Source organism: Mastigoproctus giganteus, chromosome 8, assembly GCF_048544385.1.
Source record: "Mastigoproctus giganteus isolate SK-2022 chromosome 8, ASM4854438v1, whole genome shotgun sequence".
NCBI lineage: Eukaryota > Metazoa > Arthropoda > Arachnida > Uropygi > Thelyphonidae > Mastigoproctus > Mastigoproctus giganteus.
Genome location: NC_143582.1, coordinates 195,466,447 through 195,484,532, shown reverse-complemented (window position 1 = coordinate 195,484,532; position 18,086 = coordinate 195,466,447). Strand labels below are relative to the sequence as shown.

Below are 18,086 nucleotides of genomic sequence, written 5' to 3'. Positions count from 1 at the left end.
GAAAGACCAAAGATATTCTGCATTCCTTTTGTTATACATTTTTCTGAGTATTAATGCAAAGTTAATCACTGGAAAAAAATTTAGCGCCTTTTAACTGTTTTTATGCATATGTAAACAAACTCTCACTTCGCGTTCTGACCATTCACTGTGATAACAGTTTAATGAACTCATTATAAGGGCGTACTGTAGCGTGCCCTTTTAATAGGCATGCCCTGGGGACCATATTCATACAGCCTAATTTTCAACTGTTCTTTATTCTTCGCAGAAAATCCTTAAGATTATCCTTGAATTTCGCGCATCATAACCTCTCCTAATACTACTACTGTGTTTGTATACACAAGCCTCCTAAACACTTCCGTAGCGTTGCGGCCTTTCCCAGACGATGTACGTGCTGTGACGTCAAAGGCTCCCCGAAGGCGAGCTGGTCACATGAGTACATAGCCAAGCTGCACCAGTGCCCAACCAAAACGTCCTAATCGATCATCCTATCCGTCTGCACAGTCTGCCGCAATGCTAGACTCTGAGACGCAGGACAAGAGCACTTGGCAGGACGCCAGCAGACTTGGCAAGAAGCCAAGTGCATTCCCCTCCTCCTCTTCCTCCTCCCCACTTCCCATTTTGGCGAATGACACGCAAAGAGAAAAATATAACGAATGGCTACCGATAAAAGTTTAATTCTTCTAAGCAATCCACTTGCTGTACGTCTTCGCAAATACCGCAGTGGATTGGCTTCTTTCGCGCATTTTTGGACGCTTTCGAAATATTTTATTTACCCCTCCGACAGCTCTACGGGCTATGGTAAACAATCGGCCACAAATATGCGAAACAAAGATGACCTTGTTTGAAAGAAGGAAACGGAACGGGCAACTTTTTTATACTTTAAATTTTTAATGTATCTTAGCTCCTGCCACCTCCTTTCTCCCGTTTATTTTGCATATTATTAGATAATCCCGGATCTCATTCTTTGCGCAATTTGCCTATCAGAGAGATATCACGTCTGTGTACGCATATATTGTATTTGCTACCTATACATCAAATCCAAGTACACTATATGACCAAAAGTATGCGGATACCACTCCACGAACATTGTGTACATTTCCAGAAGTTAATTGCGCATGCGTATCGACTTAGCCGTACCAATATACTGAGTATGTCTGTGCAATTGTAGTACGTTAGTGGTCAGTATGAACCGTGGTTCAGAACTTATGGACTTTAAACATGGGATGATGGTTGGATGCTGTATGGTAACCTTTCCGTGCGCACAACAATTCATCTTAATTTCCCAAAATCCACTGTGACAGATGGTCTTCGAAGATGCAAGATCGTGGGTAAATTCAAGGAAGAACTAGACAAATTGTATGTAATCTTGCATCATTTGCGACTACTATTCTAAAGTTCGGCTGGTTTAAAGACGTATTATGTTACACTTTAACAATAGAAGGAATAAATTAAACATTATACAAAATCACTCTTTTGTATAAAAGTGTTATATTAATTTCGTTATCATGCATGATGCTGCACATGATGTATATTACAGATGCATACTCATTATGCAAAACCATTTTATTCCACGAAAGTATTGTTTATTAATTTTTTCATAAACTTTATCACCACTCTTCAGTTACCTCAACATTACAATTTTTGCTGTAGCCCTTTACTGCATATTAATCCCAGAGGATAAATCACTTCAGATGAAGCCACGTGATAACTGTGATACTCATTTATTTCTATGATACCATGGACTAATTACTACATCAGTGGTCATGTTTCCTTCACCAATAAAACAGACAAACCTCCTTTACTATATATCGCATCCAGGTTTACCGTTGATGGAATCCACCCAGTAATTTTGAAGTAATGGTCAGAGAGAGCGTTGAATCATTAAAGTTAATTATGAGGTCATCATTAGACTCGGGAGGGATCCCTTTCGACTGCAGAATTGTTAACGTACCGTCAATAGATAATGGCAATTCTAAGAGTGAAGTGAGTAACTAATAACCGATCAGTCTAAGTTCAATGATAGGGAAAATCATGGAGCAATATAAATCGTGCATTACAGAATCATTTAGATAGAAAGAGAATTCTGAATGAAACACAACAAGGTTTTATAAAGGGAAAAATCATGTTTAATCAAAAGAGTTAGCTATTTTCACAGAGTCATTCATGAGCTGGATATAGAAAATAATTTCGACAGTGATTACTTAGATTTCAGCAAAGTATTAGACCAGTTCCTCATACAAGGTTACTGTATAAGCTGGAATTAGAATCACAGGCAAAATCCTTAGATGGGTTGTAGGATGGCAAGAGGCAGGGGGGTGTGATTAACGGTCATCCTTCAGATTTGGCTAAAATAAGGAATGGGGTTCCCAAAAGATCGGTACTAGGATCTGCAAAAGGGAATCCATATAAGGAAGGACTTCGAATATGTGGCCAACAGAGCTTGGAAACTAAGCACTCTGGAGGAGACTTCACTGAGGTCTATAAGACTCTGAGAGGAAAATGAAATTTTTACTGTTATAAATGATTCCAGAACTAGAGGCTATAAATTCACATTGAGAGGAAGAGGTTTGGACTGGATTGCAGGAAATATTTTTGCCAGCGAGTTATTAAATACTGGAATTAGTTGTGGGTGGTTGATGTGAGAGTTTGAAAAATCCACAAGCCAGCTGGATAGACACCTACTTGAAAAGCAGCCTTCCTGGTGATCGCGGCTTCCCAGTAGCTAAGCGGGAAGATCACATCTGCAACAGAGCTAAATGCCTACATGACCTTTAAAAGAAATAATAATCTCTTCAATGCGTCTGGGAAAACGGAAGCTTACAAGTAGGCGACCTCGAGCTTAAATTGCCATGAATCAAAACATGGCGCCTTTTTTGCAGTTGGAGAAAACCATTCTCATAAGAAAGTTTATCTACACGCGATCAATAAACACAGAAAAACATAAGAACTATATACAACTTGTCATATGATAAAAGGTTGGTCCACCCATCGCAACGTTGAACATGTGAGTGACTCGTAGTTGCTTAAATATCATCGTTCTTATTGTTACTAAAAATAGCAGCTCCCTAATGGTCCAAAATTGTAGAATCATCTATGATTCATTAGCACAACTCGAGCACATTCCTTGACATGATATACGTGATGGAAAGAGCAGGGGGATGCTTAACCTCTCCTTTGAAGTAAACCCAATGAAATCAAGGCTCGACGTCCCATGGCGACGTCCACAATGAGAACGCTAATAGAAGAATAAAATTAGTGAATGTCGGTGTTCTTAATCATCTGGTGCTTGCTGTGTAGAAAGTGGAAAAGCCCGGGCATTTTAATTAGACGAGAGAGAAAAATTTACTTTGCTCAGATTAACTAGTAATCCTTTTGCTAATTTGTAGTTTAGTGTGGTGGAATGCTGTTGGACATCCAAAGGTGCAAACAGCATTTTTATACATTAAAATCAAACATACAATCACAGTCAAGGAAGTCAACACAAATGCTGTTTTCAGCAGAGGGAAATAATAACAAAATTAACATATTTCTATGACGTCATTATCTAATCTCGAAACAATTGCTTCCATCCGATTAGAAAATAAGAAAAAGGTATTTAGATAAAATTAAATTTATTAATAAGGAAAATTGAAAAATACATAATTAAACTGAAGTTATTTAATTTAAATTTTATTATTCATTAAAGTCAAACGAACAATCACAGTCAAGGAAGTCAACACAAATGCTGTTTTCAGCATAGGGCATTAATAACAAAATTAACATATTTCGATGACGTCATTATCTAATCTCGAAACAATTGCTTCCATCCGATTAGAAAATAAGAAAAAGGTATTTAGATAAAATTAAATTTATTATTGAGAAAAATAAAAAAAATCATAAATAAACTAAAGTTATTTAACTTAAATTTTATTGTCCAAATTGTTATTATTAATTAATCCATAAATACTAGTTTCTATGTTATAAATTTATGTATTTTGCTAATCACTTTAAGTGATGAAGTCATGGAAAACCCAAAGAAGTAGTATCCAAAATGCTTGTATAATGTCTTCCAATAGCATTTCCTACTACAGTTAAAAACCTGAAAGCATTTTATGACAAGTCTGCCCACTCCAAACTTTAGGACAATGAATAGATATGAAACCCTGAAACAGGCTGTCATAGCTGGTCTCGATGCGTGCTACCATGCCATATACGAAATTAGTTTTCAAATTTGTAATATAGCTAAAACTAACTGTTCAGAGTAGTTCAATACCAGGGCAAATCGATACAAAGACAAGTTTGTTCTCCTGTAATTCAGCCTTAATTAATTATATATGCAGCTTAAATCCTGCATGGATAATGCAGGATTTAAGCTGCATGGATATTTTATTTTTTTGCAATATATGCATCAAGAGAAAATAATTTTAAATACAGTATTAAGTTTGAAATATCCGGATACTGGGTTATCTTCTAATTTTACTTTTAAAAGTATAAACATATAAAAAAAGTAATCAAAGAGAGCTAAAGCTTCATACATTATTAAGTGGAGCGAAAATAAATGTTAGTTATTTCTGACCGATTTGCTAATAATGGCTGTAATGATAATAATAATACTCGCTTCCTTTCTCTACCCACGTTCAGATTGGGTAAAAAGGTCAAAAGGCGTACTTTTTTAACCCACCCTCTGAAATCGATACGAGCAGCGATATCATGCTCTGAGTGTTTAGTTTGCCAAGCACAGAAATTGCCTCTGAATGATGAGTCGAAGATGCACCACCAATAAAAGAAACCGAATTTGGAGACTAAGAAATTTTTCACTGTTTTGGAAGCCACGATTTTAGTAAACAAAGAAATGGTACAATTTGTTTTTATTTATGATTTTTTCTTTCTTGTTGTTCGTTTCAAAGAAAATATATTTTTATTGCAAAAGTATTTTGTAATAAAAATTACCAACGTGGTAATTATAAGACAGACCGTGAACAAAATTTTTATAACGGGAAGGCGGTATTGGTATTAAAGTAAACTGTATGAACGTTCCAGTTCATTCAGGAGGCGTTCAGTGGGATTACGATCTGGGCTCTGAGCAGGCCAATGAAGCTTTCGCACTCCCATCTTGAAACTAAGTCACTACAGTCTGTGGATTTCCTGACTCGTGAATTTTTTTTTTCCAAATCCCATGGTTGTCCCGATACTTTCTGCAATACGATGCATATGTACACTGCTTACCAATTTATTAAGGAATCCAGCATTCTCACATCCATATGCCTTCATCGTAGGCAGTGAAGAGGTGCATAGTATTACAGACCTCTAAGAAGAGCGGATCTAACTGATTATTCTTTAACGTGTCTATGTATAAAATGTATATGATATGCTTTTAAACTACACAGTCTGAGTATCTGTATGTATTGATATAATTTATACACTCATTGGTCAAAAAGTTAGAAACCTAACTTAATTCGGGCAAAAGATTGGATACTGAATAAAAGTTTTAATTGTTTGGCCATTGAGTGTATATCACACATATAGATATATTAATCAATCTGAATAGGTTCGTATTATTTTTCTTTTTTCTGTCTTTCCTTCGTATTCATTCATGCTCTTGATGTTCTTCTGAAAGTGATTTTCAATTGCACATCTTCTGCGAACACTTGAGCATCCTCGAATGACTCGCAACCCTTGTTTCTTCTGAAAAATAAGCCTAATACAGAGTACCTTACTCGATTAAGCGAGCGCCTGCCCCGGATAGTATTGATTTATCTCGTGATGACGAGCATTTTCTACGTTCCCATTATGAAGTAAACAAACACAGTTTAGATGGGTCGGATTGACTTTTGCTTCGTTTGCAATCGCTTCTGGCAATTCTGTGGTAAGGATTGATACAACAAAATGAGGCAAGTAGAAAAGATAAAACCTCAAAAGGAATTTGGCTCGATATACAACACAGTAACCTCAGGCAGAGAATTTATTTAAATCGTCTCGCTCAGGACGCACACTTAATTACACTTGTACAAAAAGTATTGCAAGTACTAAACGTAATTATATACAAACTACATGTAATTCATGATTCTCCTTCTTAGTACAACTTTATTTTAGTGATCAAAATAATCATAAATGATTAAATACAACTTAATCTATAATTTTTTCCCTTTGAAAAACCGCATTTTTATACATTTCGCTGAAGCGTAAAACCACAGTCAAAAAGTCATGCCAGTCAAAAAGTCATTCCGAGTACATCACTATCATGTGATGATGACGTCACAAATGATTATGTTGGAAACAACTGCTTCTATGTAATTTTAAAGTGTTTTAAAGAAATCTAAATTTATTAGTTATAAAATAAAGAATTCAAAATATTAATTTAAAAAAATAATAATTAATTTTATTTCTCAAATTATTTTATAACATTTTATTCATAATTAATGTGTTAATGTCGTTTTGTATGTTAGAAATGTGATAGTACTTAGACCATTTGTTTATATTATTGTCTCATGCTGCAAAGCATGCAGACAGGTTAATCAGTTGGAGTTCTAAATGAATTACTTAAATTAATTACATATTACTAAACTCTTTTTTTTTTTTTTAGTTAGTTACTTCTTTTCTTAAGGTTTCTTAGATTACGAGGTTATTGGTTTCTCGAAGACCGCTGAGAAACTCGAATAAATACCAGAAGTATACCTAATTGTAACTTGGAGTTTAATGATAACTGAGAAAAAAGTGAAATAAAAATTGTTGAAGTTAAAAGTAAATACATTTCTGAGGCTGATGGAATCTATCCAATTATATTAAAAGAAACAGCAAGGGACGCAGGCAGCCAAACCTTCAAAACAATTATGAGACCATTCTTTGAATTCAGGGAAGAACCCTAAAGACTGAACACAGAAAGACGTCTCTCCTATTCACAAAGGAAAGAGGGGAGGTCAAAGAGCAAAGTGAGCAATTACAGACCAGGGAAAAGAATGGAGTCAACGATTAAAGAAGTAATACAGAATCATCTTGACATGAATTTATGCAGTTATCCCGAAATCACAGCATGGATTTTTTGTTAAAAGATCTTTTCTGACCAATTTGATTATCTACGATTATGTGATTATAAAGGAACTGGATGCAAAGAATAATTCTGATACTGATCATGAACACGCATTTGAATCTTCTCCACATGAAAGCACAAATTGGAGCAGTGTGACATTAGCGGTAAGTTACTGCTGTGGATAAATGGATGGTTGAGTGGCAGGAGACAGAGAGTGATTATTAATGACCACTGCTTTTCATGGACTAATATTATCAGATGAATCCCTCAGAGTTCAGTTATGTACTCCTTACTGTTTTCAATATTTATCAACCATATAGATGAAGGCATATCAAGTTTAATGTCTAAATTTGCTGATGAGTCAAAGGTTGTCAAAGTGAATTAAAGTGGGTTGGTTAATGACAAGAATCAGGGTATACGATTGCAATAACACCTGGAAAAATTAAGCAGATCAACTGAGAAAAAGCAGATTAAGGTTTAATGGTGATATATGCAAGGTACAGCACATGGGCCGCAGTAATCCCAGAATAATACACCAAATATGTAGTACCACACTGAAGGTAGTAGAAAACGAAAAAGACTGGAATAATTATGCAATCAGCGAACATAACATAAGTCTGAGTTGTAATCGAATTTTGATTTTCAATAATTACAAATTAATCTTTTTATTAAAAATGGCGTATTAAAATGGCGTAAAATATTATTAATTTACAAAAACTGTTCTCTGGATCGATTTTCAGAACACTGAAACACACAGTTTTGTATATAAGTTAGATCTCTGTATATTTAAAAGGGTTGGGTAAGTTATGTTTTAGAGTAACAGCAACAGTATTCGTCATCATATAGTGCAAGAAAGACACGTGCTTTTGCTGCACTGGCAAAAAAAAAGTAGATAAGAAAATACAAATTATATGCTTCCCTCCTCATATAGGTAACTATCCAGTTGATCTTTGAATTTATTTAAACTGTCAGCCTCAACTACCTGCGAGGGCAACTTGTTTCAGTAATCAACAATTCGCTGGCTAAAAGAAAACTTCCTGCAATCTAATTTAAACCACAACCCCTGAAATTTGAATTTAGAGCCTCTATTTCTGGAATTCTTTTGAACAGTGAAAATTCCACCTTGATTCATTTTACTAATCTCTCTCAAAGCCTTATAAACCTCAATTAGATCACCTCTGCGGTGCCTGGTTGTCAAGTTCTGTAGCCCACATAAACGGAGTCTTTCCTGTACGGTCCTTTTGCCGATCTCACCATTCCAATTGCCCGCCTTCGGACTCTTTCAAGAAACTCAATATCTTTTGGCAGATTTGTCAGATGAGGTCTCCACACTTGAACACGGTATTCTAAATGTGGTCTTATAATTGCCTTATACAGTGGGGTTATGATTCTCTATATCTAGGACATCATGGGCTTTCCTGCCTCTATTGTAATTCCCAAATCCCTTTCTTCCTCCACTCTTTTTAATCAACCCCACCAAGGTGATAAAATTCATTTGAGGTTGCTGTTTTTCCCAACAGCAACCCCAAGTGTAAGGCATTGCATTTAGCTGCATTAAATCATAGCTGCCACCTCTCTGACCATCTTTGAAGTCTGTTCAAATTATCCTGAAAGAGCGCTGCTTAGCAATGATCATTACTGACTCCACCAATCTTTACGTCGTCTGCAAATTTATTGTTCCTTCTATCCCTTCGATTCTTGGGGGACCCCACTCCTGACTTTACACTAAATGAAGAATATCCATTAGTCACAATCCTCTTCCTTCTGCCCTGCGGCCACCCAGCGATCCACCTTAGAATCTCTCCAGTAATCCCATAATCCCAACCAGTTCCAGCTAATTAGCATTAGTAGAGGCATATGATGCAAGAAAGCAAGCTTATGCAGCATCATCTAAAAAAAAAAAAAAAAAAAAAAAAAAAAACGCTCCCATTTCACCCCTCCATTCGTTCCAAATACCTGTCCAGCTCAGCCTTAAATTTATTTAGGCTATCAACTTCCACAACAAAGGATGGAAGACTGTGCCACCAACCAACTACTCGCTGGCTAAAGGCAACCTTCCGCACATCTATCTTTCCTCAATTTGAATTTATGCCCTCTCAGGCGATTATTCTGAGCAAGAGGAAGACTCCCATCAGCATTGAGCATGCTCAAACCATTCAAGGCTTTATACACCTCAATCAGATCACCTCGCAGGTGCGTAGTCTCCAGACACTGTAATTTGCAAAACTTAAGCCTTTCTTCATAAGAGCAACCCTTTGTTCCATTCACTAATCTTGTTGCCCTTCTCTGTACTCGTTCCAACAGCTCTACATCCTTCTTAAAATGAGGCCTCCAGACCTGTATACAGTACTCAAGGTGTGGCCTGACCATTGCCTTATACAAGGGGATAATCACCTCCTTATCCCTGCTAGAAAAATTCCTGTATATCATTGACAAGATGCCATGAGTTACTCTTGCAGACCCTCTGCACTGCTCAGAAAACTTCATGCCTGCCTGCATAATTACCCCCAGGTCCTTTTCGTTCTCTACCACTGTCAGTGTAGTACCACAGAGTTGATATGTTACTCTGGGATTACTGCTTTCCATATGTAGTACTTTACATTTGTCAATGTTAAACTTCATTTGCCTCCTCTCAGCCCATCTGCTCAACTTTTCTAGATCCTGTTGCAGCAGCGTACTGTCATTAGTGTCCTTACAACCCTGCCAACCTTCGTATCGTCTGAAAACTTGGACATTAAGCTTGATATACCATCATCAATATCATTTATAAATACAGAAAACAACAATGGACCCAAAACTGAACCCTGAGGGACTCCACTAATAACATTAGTCCACGATGAGCAGTGTCCATTGATTCCCACTTTAAAAGTAAACTTTTATACAGTAAACTCTCATGAAGGACTGAATGAATCAAATGCTTTGCTAAAATACAAATAAATTATGTCGAAATTGTTCCGTTCATCCAGCTCATGAGTAACTGTATCAAAGTAGCCTACTAAGTTAGTTAAACGTGATTTTCCCCTTTACAAAACCGTGCTGTGTGTTCTTCAGAATACCATATTTATCTAAATATCTCTGGATTGCACTCTTAATAATTGCCTCTATGATTTTCCCTACTACTGTAGTCAGACTAACCGGTCTATAGTTATCAACTTCGCTCTTAGAACCGCCTTTATGTATTGGCGATACGTTGGAACTTTTCAAATCCAAAGGAATCTCCACCGAGTCAAAACGATGCCCTCATAATTAACCTCAATAGTTCAACTGAGAGCCTTACTTGCCTTATTCTCAAAAGTTTTCCTAATAAAATTTATTTTCAATTAAGAAATTACGAGTAATGTTGAAAGGATATTAAAACAATTCGTTATTGTAAAAAAATTATATTTTCTATAATAATCTGTATTCTTTATAGATCAGTTATTCTAAAGAAAAATATGACTTTCTTTCGATAATCAATAATTTCAGCAAAACGTTTCCCAATACATTTTTCTTTTATCAAGCTCTTCCAAATACAATTAAAAAAGAACGGATCTGTGTTTTTGTATGGATGCTTGGAGAAATTTTTAAACAAACTTTGGCAAAAACGCTGATAAACGAATTACACGAAGTTAGTACTTCAGGTTAATTCAGGTTTGTTTGTTTTTATTAGTGATTCATAAAGTTCTTGCTGCTTTATTAACTCAAGTGCATATATGTCCCTAAATGTCAAGAGACTGTAGGACAATGCATGGAACTGAAGAGGAATAGATAAAAAAGACAAAAGCGAACAATTGACTAAATTCCTCGCCACCTGATGCTTATTACAATGTCCCTCAGAATTTAAAAACATTAATTACTTCATTATTAATTATGTAGCCTTTGTAATCAATGAGTCGTTTATTCCCTCTACGTTCAAAATGTCAAGGTGTAATAGCGTAGCTTTATATTTTTTTTTTTTTTCGAATTGTTAAAGCCGAAAGTCTTCATTTAAAGCCGAAATAATCGGCCTGCTACTGTAGCAACGTATCTTTATGCAGAACAAACTCTATTCAGTTTTTAATGGAATTAATGTAGCGTTCAATATACATTGAAAGTGTAACTCGTTATCCAACTTTCCTAATAAAAGCAGTAATGGATTGGTGATAAATGATTCACGAGGGATAATTCCCAATCTTGCCCCTTTTATTTATTTTCACATCCTACATAATGACGAGGGGTAGTCAAAGAGTTCTGAGATTTAATCTGTAAAGGGTTTAATCAGTCAAAACGTTTTCTTAAATTTGGACATAAAACCAGGCTTCTATAGCTGCTTTTAGCTCTTTATCATCTTTAAAATAAGATCCATGAAGGATTGAAGTTTCAACCACTTTGGGGCAGATCTGAACTACACGGAAAGTGATTTAATTTGCTCAAATCCACATTCATTAATTTTAGCCTGTGAAACCCAGGATTTGTGCATGATTGTATTGTTATGGAGAAGCAAAATCCAATTATCTAAATTTCCTCGTCTTTTTTCCCAAATTACAACTTTTAACTTTGGCATAATATTCCCTGTTATTGTGTTTTGAGATGCAAGATAACCAATTAACAATATTCCTTGCGTGTCCCAGCTGATGGTTGAGTTCCAAACTTTTTTTCGGGTTGGAGATCCCTTGTGCTACCACTGCGTGCTTTCTAATTTAGATTCCGGATTATAAAAATGCAGCCAACTTTCATCATCAATCACCAATAAGATAAAAATCTATCTGGATTAACAAGAATTAATTTTAAATTATCTTTTGATGTCTCCCCCCTCTGATGTTTGTCGTGAATGGAAAGGTTTCTGCAAACTCATCTTGCACGAACTTTGGACATTCCCAAATGTTCATATATTACGTTTATAAAACGGAGTTTCTAAAAAGCAAATAAAATTATTCAAAATCCAGCAAATGTTTAGATGATATTTGGAAAATTAATGAAGTTTTAATGTAATTAATATTAAATTATTTAAAAGTTCTCTTTTGCCTAAATAAATTGCACTTAAAATTTACAAGATATTTTAATTATGCTACTATTAATTAAAATGTATTATAATTAATATTAACAATGAAGTGTTAGTTGTTCAAATACAATTAAATCAAAACCAATGTTTTAAAACTTGAAACCGGAAATGTCGTTGAAATACGTCATCTGTGACGTCACTAATTTGTGTTTCATTAACTAGCCATGTGAATATGGATTAAAATGGATTAAAATATTATTATTTTCATATGATAAGGATAAAACATATCGATATTTGAAACCTGAAATTATCAAAAAAAGAAAATAAAACAAAAAGATGATTTCCAGTTAAAGAATCTTTAAATTTTCTTTTAACATCATGAGAACGCATTAAAAAACTGGAATAATTAATCGATAAAGAAATAAATGTGCCCGATCTATATGTCGTTGTTTATTTACAGAACATAATAATAATAATAATAATAATAATAATAAGCTCAAATGAATGCAATAAAAAGCGAACAGTCAATGAAAGATCAATCCAATAATCTAATACTGCTCTATTTATCTACAGAAAATTGTTAGCAAACACGATTGAAATGTTTAAATTTACATTAAATGATAATTCTATATATATAGTCCTCTTGGCGTGCATCGCCACGTTGATGTAAATAAAATATATAAATAAAAACGGCCAGAGTTCTTGACCTTCTTGAAGTCCTTGGAAATGACAACAAAATACTGCATGTAGGTCACTTGGTATACCTGTGCCCCTACCAGGTGCCCTTGAACTCCCTTTAGCGTTGTGTAGAGAAGGAAAACAAACAAATTTCTCATCTTTCGCCTTATTTTCATCTCTCCAAAGATTGGATGATAATGGAACCCTCAAGCAAAAACCTGCGTACAACGTTGCGCCTAATAAGCGCAGAAATATAACACTTCTAGATAAATTCTACCAAGAAAGAAAACTGAAAGCCACTGTTTCTAGATAAAAATAACAGACTAGTTCACTATTATTCTTAAAAAAATTAAAAATCATCTTATAATTCGCTAATATATTCTAGTTATCTTTGAATTGCTTAAAAATCGGGTGTTTTTCTTCGAAAAAATTATTTTAATATAATACAACGTTTAGATATTAAAACAATAATTATTCTTATACTTCTTATACGCTATATCTAATAGGATAATTTATTGCAGTGTGCTCATAGCACAGAACAAATGCTATGAGCACACGTTAACGAATTTAAAGATTAAATTCATTTTAATGATATGCATTATGTTCATTGATAATACTAGTAAATAATTACTCTATAAAGATAGTATAAAATACATTTTTTTACACTTTACCTGAGCTTTTTCTGCTGCTGCCAGAAATTGCACGTGACTACTAGCAGACTGACTTCGCGGGAAATGCTTGGCATCCATAGCTATGAGAAAAGCGCAGTCCTCGAAGGAATAGGCCTAAACTCAAGTCTACAATGGAAGACTTTGTGGTCTGGATTTTGTTAGTCAACTTAGCTACTGGAAATCAGGGAAAGTATAAACACAGGCACGTTTTTAGGCAGAAGAATAACTTGTTTGTTGTGGTTTTTTTTTTTTTAGTTGAAATTCCTCCAATGAATCAAAGATATCTTTGCACTGTAAAAACCAGCAAAGATTAGCTTTGCAAAACACAAGCCGAAGCAAGTATACGTGTGTAAATGCGACACAGCATCTCTGATGTTATTCTTTGTAGTTAAACGTAGAGATGGTCAGCTAGGATAAATCTCATCCATTTGTGCAACTATCTGAAGGGATTCTCTGTAATAATTTTCCTCTGTAGGAAGAAGAACACAGTCTATCGAAATTCAATAAGTACGTAGAAAATATCAGCTTCTTGTCGTTGTCATAGTGACGGGATGAAAATCTCTCTCTGCTTGCAAAGGTAGACGGTCTGCTCGATACCGATGAACGGAACGTTCGCTGCGTTGTAAACAGATGCGGAGATGCGCAAGAGAAGACTTTCTACAACACACCAATAGTAAGCGTACTCTTGAACTCCATTACGATTTTTTTTTTTATTATTATTTCTCCTTTTCCTTCACCGTTCTTGTCTGCAGGATCGGGCTGTCTCTTGGATCAATAGCACTGGCAGTCTTCTAGGAGAACGCAAAATGATGAAGGAATGACGTCACGTGGCACGTGAGCTTCTGACTCGTTTTGGAAATACCAGTGATGCGCAGAACCAAGTGTCACGACTCTTTATTTTATTAATCAGGTACGTACGGATGTATTTATACGCGTATGCATGCACGTACGTCTTTGCACAGATATCTGTCCAGTGCAGAGAAGCTACTAGCCTTCAATCACAAAATGATGAAAAATAGCAAAACAGCCCGATCGTAATGACGCACCTAATTTTAGAATATATATACAGTAGTAGGCAAAAAATGCAACATCTAACTTTGAAAATGTTCATTTTTAATCCCTTTGCAATAGCGATGATTTTAATATAAGTATTTTTTATAAGATGACAAACTTTCATTTCCATGATACAGGAGTACAATCGATGGCGAGCTGTTTTAGTTCTTCCATACTGCTCAACACTTCATTTCATTCACATTTAAACTGAATTTATTTGCCTTTTAAAGATTATTATTTTCAAATTCACTTCTTATGCCCACTAAATAAAACTTTTTCACTGTGAAAACTGCGTCAGCTCACCTTTCTTTTTTGCATAAAGAAAAGAAAGAGCATTTTCTTTTAGTCCTTTATCAATTACTTCCAGTCAGTGGTGTATCAAAAGACTATCTAGGGTGGTGCACGCCCCAAACAGTTTTTTAAATATCATACCAAATAAAAACAACTTTTAAAAATGTAATATAATTTGCACTGAAACATAAAACAGTACTCTCTGTTTAAAAGTCAAAATACAGATCTACATTTTCTCCAGGAGGTTTCTCCCCCCCTCCACCTCCAATTAGTTTATGCTATTCCATTTTTAATCCGGAATGATTTATGAGTTCACAAAAAAAAGGGTTTAAAAATATAAAGAAATAAAACAAAGGGGCTAAAAGAAAAACATAATAGCATAGAGACTGATGTTAACCAAAATCTGATTTTTGGCTAAGTGCCATAATCTTCTGACTCAAAAAAAATAAACACTTGAAGAATGTTCAAATTTCAAGTTTTTCTTGTCAATTAGATTATTTTATTATCTTATTTTTTTTTTTAGTTAAGAAAAAGAACGATTTTTTTTCACTTTCACAAAACTGAAACTTTAAAGAACACATTAAGCCGCCATGATGATTCCCGTGACGTCACACTTAAATCAAAATCGCATGCAACAAAAAAAAATGGTATATTTACATCAGTATCAAAAGTCTGTAAGCAACTCCTCAAAATACATTAACCACATGTTCGTATTCCTGCACGCTCGCAGTTAAGCACACACAAAAAAAAATCTTCATTCTATAGCAATATTTGCTATTAATAACCCAAAAAATGGATTAAACTACACTTTGGGCATATGCGCAGAACCTTGTGGCCAACAGTGGAAACATGACTTAAACAAAACTGTATTTTCCACAATCATGCTATGACGTATTTGGAATGCTGCCAGATCATTTTCTACTAAAATATACTGACGAAACAAGAAACTATTTGGGGTTTATCAGTTCTTTTCTTTTTAATCAATTCCGAATTAAATAACGATCATCAATCAGTCGGTAATTATAGTTAAATTATTTTTCCCTTTTATTTCTCAAGGAATTAAGAAACGTAAATTTTTTTGCCATCCAATTATCTTGTTATGCATGTACAGTGATAGCAGAAATATTCTGCGCTTTTGAAAATTGGTTGTTTATTTTTTTCAACGTTCATTTTTATTTCTTAGCAGCTATTTCTCAGTCTCATTCTGTCTTCAAGGGATTAAAGAAGAGATCATACTAAGCGATCTTGAAATTGTGATCTATTTTTAAATGTGTTTATAGTCTGGTTTCTTAGTAAATTCACTTAAAAACAAAGTATTCCTCCAAAGGGAGAATATATCGCTATTCATTAGAAATGTATGTCATTATTGACATTGAATTTTCGGTGGTTATTGGTGCTTCATCGGCGAGTAGATCACAATGTCTTTAATTGTGCGAGTTGTCGAAGCAAACAACTTAATTCTTTCTCTGTTCAAGTTATGTTGTTATTCATTTATATGAACGTTGATGGCAGTCTATCACAATTGTAGCATGGAAGTTAAAATTAACCACCTTTGAAATGTTCCATCCAATTGTACCTTTTCCATAAATGGAAAGTGTACAATAGATGAAAAAATGTCAAAATTAAGTGATGCTTACACCGAAGTGTATACCACATTAAAGGAAATTTGTATGGAACTTATTGATCATGGACCAAACCTTCCGAAAATTCATTTGGACTTCGAAAGAAGTCCCCAATCAGCTTGTTTCCAGAATGTCAAATAGCAGGCTGTCGATTCCACCTTGGGCAGTGGTACTGGATAATATAGAAGATTCCTGAAGATAAAATGAATCATTATAGTCAAAATATAGAAATATGACAATGGTTGAAATATTTTTGTAATTTTTTTTTCATCCCTGCAAACTTCGTTGCCATTACAGGAATGTTTCCAGCAAATATATTATCAATAACTAATTCAATAAAAATATACCTCTATTAAGGGCGCTAGTGATGGAAGGAAAACTCAGGATTAATAACAGAAAACCAGTAAAATAATACTGTGACCATACAGAACTCAGTGGTTCATATGACCTTGTATAATGTTGCATCTCTTCATGGTTCAATAATAATAATAATAATATAGTAAACTGGTGTCAAGTCGTATTGAGTTTTTGGATTTGTGCCACCGTAAACCACTAGATCTGAAGATCGTGAGTGGGAAGTGAATTCTGCGATTGAATCATCGCAAGATCCAATGTTCAACGCTGAGAACTTTTGAGCCAATAAACATGGATTTAGGTGGATAATTTTTCAGGCTTGATTATCCTGATCTTCACGTGTTTTTTCTGATTTTATACAGTACTTAAGTATTAACTGATCGAAGATCTACTAAATTATGCTCTGGTGGATAGCAGCACAATTGCTAGGATCGTCATTCTCCCCATACCTGGTGGAAAAGACCTGGATTCGAGTCCCGTCGATGATGTGAGGAACTTTTATGAGCCTTTTTCATAACATGGCTGAGTTAGTCGGTCTCAGGCGAAGGTAGCATGGTTTTTATTCCCAGAAACTCGGGTTTTTCATCAAACAAACAGAAAATCGAATACAGAACACACGCAATTTACAGATGTGTTACATACGAAGCATTGTGTCCTTAGTTGCCGATGCTCCTAAGTACAACAACAACAAATTGCCATTGCATTGTACTCCATTACTTTTAACCATATATAGTCTCTATTCTTGACGCCACCTGCTATTTCATAAGGGACCGTTATGTCCCGAAACAGTTTATTATAGCAGTAGTGTCCCATCTTTTAATTAACTGCCAAATCTTTGACAACACCATTTAAAAAAAAAACGTAGTGCAATACCAAGGGGAAGTTTATTTGCTGTTGAACACCAAATGGTTTTAGCATCCACTAAGAAACGAGTCTTACCCTAATACAAAGATCTAAATAAGACGATTGTCACACTTTGGCTTCTTTGGTGCCCGAGGACGTAGCCTCAACAGCGCCCTCTTAATCGTTGCTTGTAGCCCACTTTTGAGGATAGTGACCTACAAACCTTCACCCACAGAAATACGCCTCCCGATGTAATCCTTACGTTTTAATTCATTCACCGTGTGAACCTCGGCCGGCAGTCACTATTAGCAACGACAAATAATCGATGAAATCCTGACCAGAATAATGGATCAGAGAGAAATTGGGTCGTTTCTCGTGGTAGGTTTCGCACTGTTACGTTTACGTCCCTTCAATCTTTAGCGACCTTGTGTGTGTGTGTGTTAATCACGTGACCTTAATGCAGTTATCCTAAGTATTCAAATCCTATCGCTCGTCCACGTTGCATTTAACAGTCATTCGAATTTTGTAGAATATCATTTGCTCCATTGATTTCTCTTCTTTGCCTACAATAATATTTAACATCTAAAAGAATGGTAAATCGGATCGTT

At 35.0% G+C, this 18,086-nt stretch overlaps 1 protein-coding gene across 1 annotated transcript in view; it reads right to left on the bottom strand.

The window, feature by feature from the left end:
• LOC150082137 (sodium-dependent proline transporter-like) overlaps nucleotides 1-14,059 on the bottom strand; it is a 48,700-nt gene extending 34,641 nt beyond the window's left edge. The window contains exon 1 of the mRNA XM_090379125.1: nucleotides 13,316-14,059. Within this exon, the coding sequence (XP_090235251.1) occupies nucleotides 13,316-13,393 (78 nt within the window). The 5' untranslated portion in view covers nucleotides 13,394-14,059. The remainder of the gene's footprint in view (nucleotides 1-13,315) is intronic.
• Between the last annotated feature and the right edge of the window lie 4,027 nt (nucleotides 14,060-18,086).